Source organism: Patiria miniata, unplaced genomic scaffold, assembly GCF_015706575.1.
Source record: "Patiria miniata isolate m_02_andy unplaced genomic scaffold, ASM1570657v1 HiC_scaffold_4, whole genome shotgun sequence".
NCBI lineage: Eukaryota > Metazoa > Echinodermata > Asteroidea > Valvatida > Asterinidae > Patiria > Patiria miniata.
The window spans coordinates 8,737,019-8,744,996 of NW_024037071.1; the positions used below are offsets into that span (position 1 = coordinate 8,737,019).

General features: G+C 40.2%; 1 protein-coding gene across 1 annotated transcript; it reads left to right on the forward strand.

Annotated features, from left to right (window-relative positions):
- The first annotated feature begins 224 nt into the window (after positions 1-224).
- Positions 225-6,796, forward strand: LOC119740093 (uncharacterized protein MT2135-like). The gene is made up of 9 exons (XM_038215295.1): positions 225-371; positions 624-683; positions 1,818-1,907; positions 3,222-3,257; positions 3,781-3,820; positions 4,186-4,328; positions 5,460-5,600; positions 6,062-6,196; positions 6,656-6,796. The coding sequence occupies exons 1-9, from the start codon at positions 312-314 to the stop codon at positions 6,794-6,796; spliced, it is 846 nt and encodes a 281-aa protein (XP_038071223.1). The 5' UTR covers positions 225-311.
- The last annotated feature ends 1,182 nt before the right edge of the window (positions 6,797-7,978 follow it).

Genomic DNA, 7,978 nt, shown 5'->3' on the forward strand with positions numbered 1-7,978 from the left:
TTTGTTGTAAATTGTCTTGTCTTTGTTGATCCGTTGTCGTTTCAGTACATGACAATATATATATTTAGATATTTAAGTTGTAAATTTTATTGGACTCTTATCAAAAGCAACGATAAAGGTCACGAACCTTTCAAACTATGCCCAGGGTAGCCAGGTTATTAGATAACCGCCTGTACGGTCATGCGCAGCAGAGTAAGTCATGATCTCATAAAAACAAAACAGCGCTCACATTTTTAGAAGTGCGTAGGGCGCTACTGAAATCCAGTCGTTCTGCAGCACACCTTCACAGTGATTTGATAGTTGCTACAACCATGACGTGTCCACGGTTTCTCGTCGCAGTCATCGTCCTTTTGGTGACAGCAGTCGCTCAGGTGTGCTTAAATATCGCGCGTTTGGTGTATTTTTATAACGCCGTTCTACGCTTACAGAACGTCAACTCCAATATCTTCGTCTGAAGAAAGACTTAACTTCAAGAACGGATTTCAAGGATGTTTCAAATCACGCATTGAAAATACATTGTTCTTCTCACTGTGTTGTCATCTATAGCAGTTAGCAGACTCGTAAGTTCACAGACTTAATTGTGGTATTTTCATGAATTTGCTTTTGTTTTGTTTTCTGGGTAGGTTGGTGCTCAAGCAGACGCGACTTGCACCGGTATTAGCAAAGATGTATCTTGTAAGAAGGTAAGAGTCTCATCTTTGGGTCTTGTACCGTGGCCGATTCGCCTGTATTGATGGTTATGGCTTCGTTATTTATTATATATCGACATGCTAATCCGTTTGTCTTCTACACAATGTATATTAAAATGTTCGATCTGACAGTGGCTCGGAATCAGTTCAATATAAAGCGATAAGTCGGACAAAATCCAAAGCTAATGTTAAAACAGACCTACTCATTTTAGATGATTTTGTAATACTGCAACTTGAGGGGCGTCATGCTTTATATATGAATATATGTATAGGTTTATTGCCCGTAGTAATTTATCAAAAAAGTTATCAGCAATAGAACTTATAAAAGACAGTAAAACCCAAAGATTAAGGGTATTTTCACAACTCATCCACTCGTCATTTCCACAACGCACAGGTATAGCCAGTAACGTGAACACTTTAAAAAAGTTATCTGCCTTTAATCAAGTTCGAACACGTTCGTATCGCGACCTTTGGCCATTCGCAGTTATGCCCGGACATACCAGATACCACCAATATATCAATAAAAAGCCCGAAACACAACTTTAAAAAATGAAACTGCCCTTACCCCTTTTCAAGAATGTGTTTTCAGGTTGTTTCAGACCAAATCGAGCAGTTTTAATTTGTCGCATTTTTTTGAGAAAAAACCTGAATTCGGGTTAAAACCTGAAAAGTGACATCTCTTGTACATGCCAGGTATTCGTTTATTCCCCCAACCCCCCGACCAAGCCAGTCCAACCCAACCCCACCCAACCAACCCAACCCAAGCAAGTGTGTATTTGCTTGCAATCGGGGACCCCCTATTGTCCCTCTTTTGTTTTTACTAACTTTTTAGGAAGACCTCCTTATATGTTTCGTACACGAATCCAAATTGGGGACCTTTGGGAATTGGGGACCCCATTGTCCTCTTTCGTTCAACGTCCCCTATTGAATGATGAAACCAACTCAATCCAACCCCACCCAATGATAGTTGCCTATGACAGTGATGTTATTATTCCGCGTGTATGTTTTTATGCTTTTTTCTCTGTGTATAATGTTTGTTTTGTGATGTCAAGTTGCCTTTATTGTTTTTCACAATATACCTTCAATTAAACAAAATGCTAATTAAATTCCCACAATTCTTGAATACAGTGCAGAGACAATACACACAAATGCATGCCGGGTGAGGTGCCTGTCGATGATTGGCTGATAGCAACAGCGAAACAGCAACGAGAGTTACAGGTGAGATTTGATTGAATTGTTGCCAAGCATTGAAGAGCAACTAAACGTTACTAGGGGCACACACCTTTTAATGTAGTTACTTGGGAATGACTATGTCTGGAAATGTTTGGAATACATTTTTGTATGCGCCATATAGTCACAATTCCCAATACCTATGCGTGTTCTATCACGTTTGTTTATGGTGTCAATCGAGGATTTTCTTTTGTTCCTCTTCCCTTTTCCCTTGTTTGTACTTTTCGCAACAGCTCCCCTCTCTCTCCCCCTCTCTCTCTCATTGGTTTTGTACACGTTTTCTAATGAGGTCGTCCTCAATTTGGTTCCTGTCCTCGATTCACTGATGATGTTGACGTGTGTATCCTCGATTTACACCATAAACAAACTCTGTTCATCAGGCGTAAAAGCAAACCTTCGGAAACCGGCAAGTTGAAAAAAAAAGGAATTGCCGGTGGTGAAAGCTAAACTAATTTGTTTAAAGTAAAGATTTCCACTTGATCAGCACTACGATTCTTTTTTTCAGTCTGATTCCAGCTCCCTTTAACTAAATCGGCGATTGTCCAATATTTCGCCATTATTAATTGAAACATTAATGATAGGCCTATCCAACTCGAGAAGACAATGGATGCTCAGTTTTACTCTACAAGCCGATTGTGTCGCTTGTTTTAATTTGTATTCTGAAATTCACCCTACCAAACATCCAACAAGTTTGTTTGCATTTTGCCTTTGCCCTGTAACAATGGTTTGATATGAATACTTCGTCGATAAGGTGACATTCTTATCTTGGCACTTAGTAGACCTACAAATAACACACAGGTCCACATGTACCAGGAGATAATATCGTCTCTTATCTAAAACGCATATACTTGACAACGTGATTTGAAACAAAATAAATCACCCAAATTTGTCTATACAATATAATTTAAGCCCAGTTTAAGGTCATACTCTTTTTATGTCATAATTTAACTGGGTTTCAATTATATACCACACTTCCAATAATAGATGCCACCTTGGATTACATTTCGCTGCATGTAAAACCGTGGGAACCTGAAAAGTCAATAGTCGTTTCAGAATAGACTTGAGGATTGGACTGTTTTAGATCCTAACCAAAAGACTGTATATTGTCAAGTGTTCTCCAACAGCCTTCTCGATTTTTTCCAATGAAACTGTTCGGTCGCAATCCTAGTTTTCTAGTCAGTTGTAGTTTACGTACTCATCATTCGAAGAATAAATCCCGTACTTTATTGGTCGGCAATTTGATTTTGATCAATGTACCTGTTTTTGATTTGTTGGATGGTGTGCGTTTTTTTCATCCAACAGATTGACGAACCTTGGAATCGATTGCAAATGCTCGATGTGAGTCCGTATAATTTGTCCGTGAAATTTATATAACTATGGTTGATATGATGTCGTAGCCTGTATGGAAAACGATAATGGCACATCATTTTCATACAGTTTGATTCTTTACAAGCAGGACGATGGAGTACCGAACTTTATTGTCCTGATATATAGTACACTGATTTAAAGACAAATTTCAACCCATATATAAACTTCAGATACATAGCCTAAACACGTTACAGTAACTCTACATACGACTTGATGTTTGCACGGTGTAAAGTCAATACATGAGGTTTCCGATAGCACCGTCGTGCAGGCAAATTTCTCGTTTTGACATTGTTTTATTCTTAAAAGAACTGATTTAGTAACTCGACGTTTCAAAAGTGTGGTCTGACATATATATGTTTTTATATTTACTGCTGTTTATTCCACCTGAACTCAAACGGCATTGGAAAGACACGTCACACTGGAGTGGAGAAGAAGAATAACCACGGCCCACTATCTTGACAATTTGTCTTTGGTATCACATTTCATTTCACAGGCACACAATGGGTACAACACCAGAGCATGGGGATATGGAGGTAGGTTCCTCCGTTCCTGACCCAAATGTCACCTGAAAATATCCATTTTTTTATCTATAACAAGATTAAAAGTGTATAAATAATTAGTCACAAAATTTCCTCGTCGTTTCTTTATTTGAGTAACAAGTGACCACTGACGTTGCCCCTTAAGTGACATCAGTCGATATTATTGCGACCAACGCGGGCAAGAGTTAAGAAATAACTGTATATTCCAGATCTCGGTTGCATACACTGGTCTACCGATTATATCTGGCAAATATCACACTACATACCGTAGAAATTACACCGTTAAAGTAGAACCTAATGCCTTATAGATTTAACCATATACTTCTTTTCCCATTTTGTTTATCATTGGATCCTGGAAGTCAATGACACATGTCCATGGTCGCCTCCAAATCCTTACCCAATGGACTGCAACAATTACGCCAACCAGGAGTTCAGCTTCACGGACCTACTGAACATGGGTGTCAGGGCAGTGGAGATTGACAACTGGTTTTGCTTTAACGAGGTAAAAGAAGTCTACTGTTATCATTTCCGACTGAATTTCAGATTCATTCCAATTCCTTCGAATTTTTTTTTAAGTTAGGAGGCGAATCTGAAAACAGACGAAGCCAAGATTTCTACAACGCGTATAAGGTTGGTCAGGCTATAAATTCTCGACTCGAGTCCCTATTGGGTAAATGACTCGATCGACTCGACTCAAGTCACTGTAACTCAACTAGGAGCTATACAGCAATAAGACTCGTGTCCTAAAATAAAAGAAAAACTTTGCATAAGATATTAGCAATGACTCACGGTGCAAATATTATGTCACGCCACTTTGCGAATACAGCACGGTACTGTACAGCAGCCGCTTGACATGTACAAACATACATGCAATTATACAACTTGTTTATTCGATATATTGTGTTCAAATATTAGTGAATCGAATTCTCTCAAGCTAAATATTTGGCTCGACTCGACCTTCTTGACCGAGTGACTGGACTCGACTCGAGTCACTTCATTAAAATGATTCGACTCGACTCGAGTCACAAAAATCAGTGACCCGTCACAACTCTGGCCTTTGCAGACGATTGGTGGTAGCAAACATGATCAGTCTGTTCAAGGTCCCACTGGTATACACTACTCATCAAATCAGAAAGCCAATAATAAATCAATCTAAAACTATAAATAGACCTCGTACTCCTTAAATTAGTTTCATATTTGGCCTTCAGAAATATTCTGCTGTTTGGGTCGAAAAGTCAGGCAATCCTATTTTACGATCTATATTTCAAATTGCTCGACTCACCAAATGGTTCGCAGTAACGTAACCATCTTTTTTTTATGAAATCTATGAGATTTTAAGCGTGGCAAGAATGACACTTTAGCGGCGTTTCGAGCTCTTGGCTTCTTCGAATTTGAACTCCTTCCTGTCACGAAAGATGTTTAATTTAGAGACCTTCATTGTATGTGCAAAGCAATTAAGAAGAAATAGCGTCAACTTTGGGCTCGGATATTTCCTGAGGATGAGAACTGACCCGAATTGACACGTATTAAAATGTATATTAAAGTACTGACAAGTATAAAGTATTGACAAGTATAAAGACGTCTGTTTATCATTATCTTCACAATGTCGACTGTTACACACAACTATTTGCAGATGCGCATGGCACACTTGGGCAGTACGATCGATCTTGAGTGCAGTGTGTATGATAGGCTTTTCTCAGACGGAATCAAGGAGATCGCTGATTGGATAAATCTCCCTGGTAACGGGGAGGAGATGGTTAAGATCTACATGAACGTAAGTCCTTAGGCAACTGCCCGTGTATCAGGATTAGATTATCAAGATTTCGGAAGTTTTGACCATGCTCATTTGAGACTAAACTTTTCGCTGTAACTGCATGCGTGCCGAACCAAAGGAGTTGTAGCTACGACCTGATTCTTGTTCTGGAGTGGGCTTTGTACACAATGTCTTTGAGTGCTTTTTTATAAACAGTATATTTTTGAATTTCATATCTTGTGTGAAGTATTGCTTTCCCTTGTTTTAGTTGCATGCAATGTGAATTTCCTAATTGATTAGAGTTATTGTTTATATGTCTTTGCCCATTACAACTGCACGTTGAAACATGCTGACGAAAGACGTCTCCGTAGATATGGACGTCCTTTTCGAACTTGGTTATACTTTGTGCAATTCTAGACAGGGAAAAGAGGACTAGAACGACAATTCTCACGTTTTCCTATCTCTTTTAACGATTATTACAGGAGAAGTTTGATCAAGGTAATGACGACTCGGTCAACAATCCTCTGAGAGACTACATGGGAGAACGCATACTGACCCCGGCAGACCTGAAGAATACGTACGGTGGACAGTGGCCCACGCCTAGGCAGATGAGAAAGGTACAAAATATACTCGCACTACACCCTCGGTATAGGCTAGTCCGCAATGTATTCTGTGCGAGTGGGCCAACCCTTAAGATATAGTGCCGAAACTCTGACGCACCTCACAATATTTTGAGGTTTTCAGGCATATTACTTTGGCTACTTTGGATGAAAAGCCTTTTGGGTTTTTTTCAGTCAGTTTTTGGTTTTAGTACCAGTTCATGCCTCACACGAATGCATAGAGAATATGACTTAACGACGATTTCGCGTCAAACATCGGCGGAGTTGAAATGTATTCATCAGATTGTGCGCAATGGCAGCGCGAAACTATGACGTGAAGTCATTTATTCAAGACCGTGTATGTTTTCGTTTTTGCACCGAGTTCAAAGCACAATTCTTTGCAGGGCATGAAAGAGCTATCGATGTGCATGACATTTTTGTTCGTGGAGTACGTGACCATTTTGTTTTGTTCAACAGGCCGGAAAGAACGTAGTGATTGCAACAGGCAGTACTGCAGGAAGCGGCGAAGTTTACCCACATGGGGGCGTGTACATCCACAAGATATACTGGGAGGACTTGCAGATGAGATATGTAAGGTACCAATTTTTGAGCCATTAAATATTTGTACTTAATGGCTACTATTATATAAACTTGTGGTGGGGAAGCATTCGCCTCTATAAGGTTAGGTCTAAAGCTATTTTCAAATGAACTACAAAGGAAAACAATTCTGTGATATTTACATTACACTTGGATTATGTTGTGTGTGTCCTCTTTAATGGGAATCTTTTTGTAAAAAAGTAAAACTGCTGCAAACTGCTTACTGACTGGATGGACCTGAAATATATAAATCTAAAATTAATGAGGCCTGACGTTGCGAACTTAGCAAGTTCTTCTTCAGAGGCTAAAACAGAAATGACAGAGGTACATACATTAACATGGGGGTGCACACAAACATGCAGGGCTGAAAGAAGAAACACAAAAGGAGGATTAAGTGGGAAAGGTGTAGAAAGATGCAGGGGAGGGTGGATGAGAGAACAAAGAAACAAAGGGAGATGGCAAACCACAAGGGGTCTGGTGTGAACAGGGGAGGGACCAGAAAGGGGAAGGATCAAAGGTCACAGGGAGTGGGAACGGACAAAAGAGTGTGAGAGTGAAGGGATGATGCGGGGGGGGGGAACAGTAAGGAGGTGGAAAGGGATGAAAAGATGGGGGAAGATGGGTAAACACAAACAAGGAAGACCAGATGGATTATCTGTAACAGAAGACAATGGAGGAAAAAAAGGATTAATCATTTCCAAGTTCGATGTTGAGACCATGTGATTGAATAGTTCGAAGACGATTCATCCACACTTTCTCTCTGCTGAGGCGAACTGAGTCCTTGCGATGGCCAAGAGATTCAATGCCCTGCAAAATCATATCAGAAATGGAGTGGTTAGGCAGGTTGAAGTGATGACACAGGGGTGTCTAGTTTCTTGGTGTTGACCGTTGACCGGTGGGCATAGAAACGCTCTTGAGCGTATTCTTAGTCTCACCTACATACTGCACTCCACAGACCCTGCAAGAAATGAGATATATGACATTAGAGGTGTTACAAGTGATGTTACCAATGGTTCTGTGGGTAGTGACAGAAGAGTGGCCAGAAAAGGAGTCAGACTCCTTGATATGAATCTGGCAGACAACACATCTGGAACTGCACTTGAAAGACCATGCTGGGTGGGAGGGGATGCATCTAAGGATGGGACTTCAGCTCGAACAATCAAGTCCCGTAGATTTCGAGGACGCCTGTAAGCCAATGTGGGG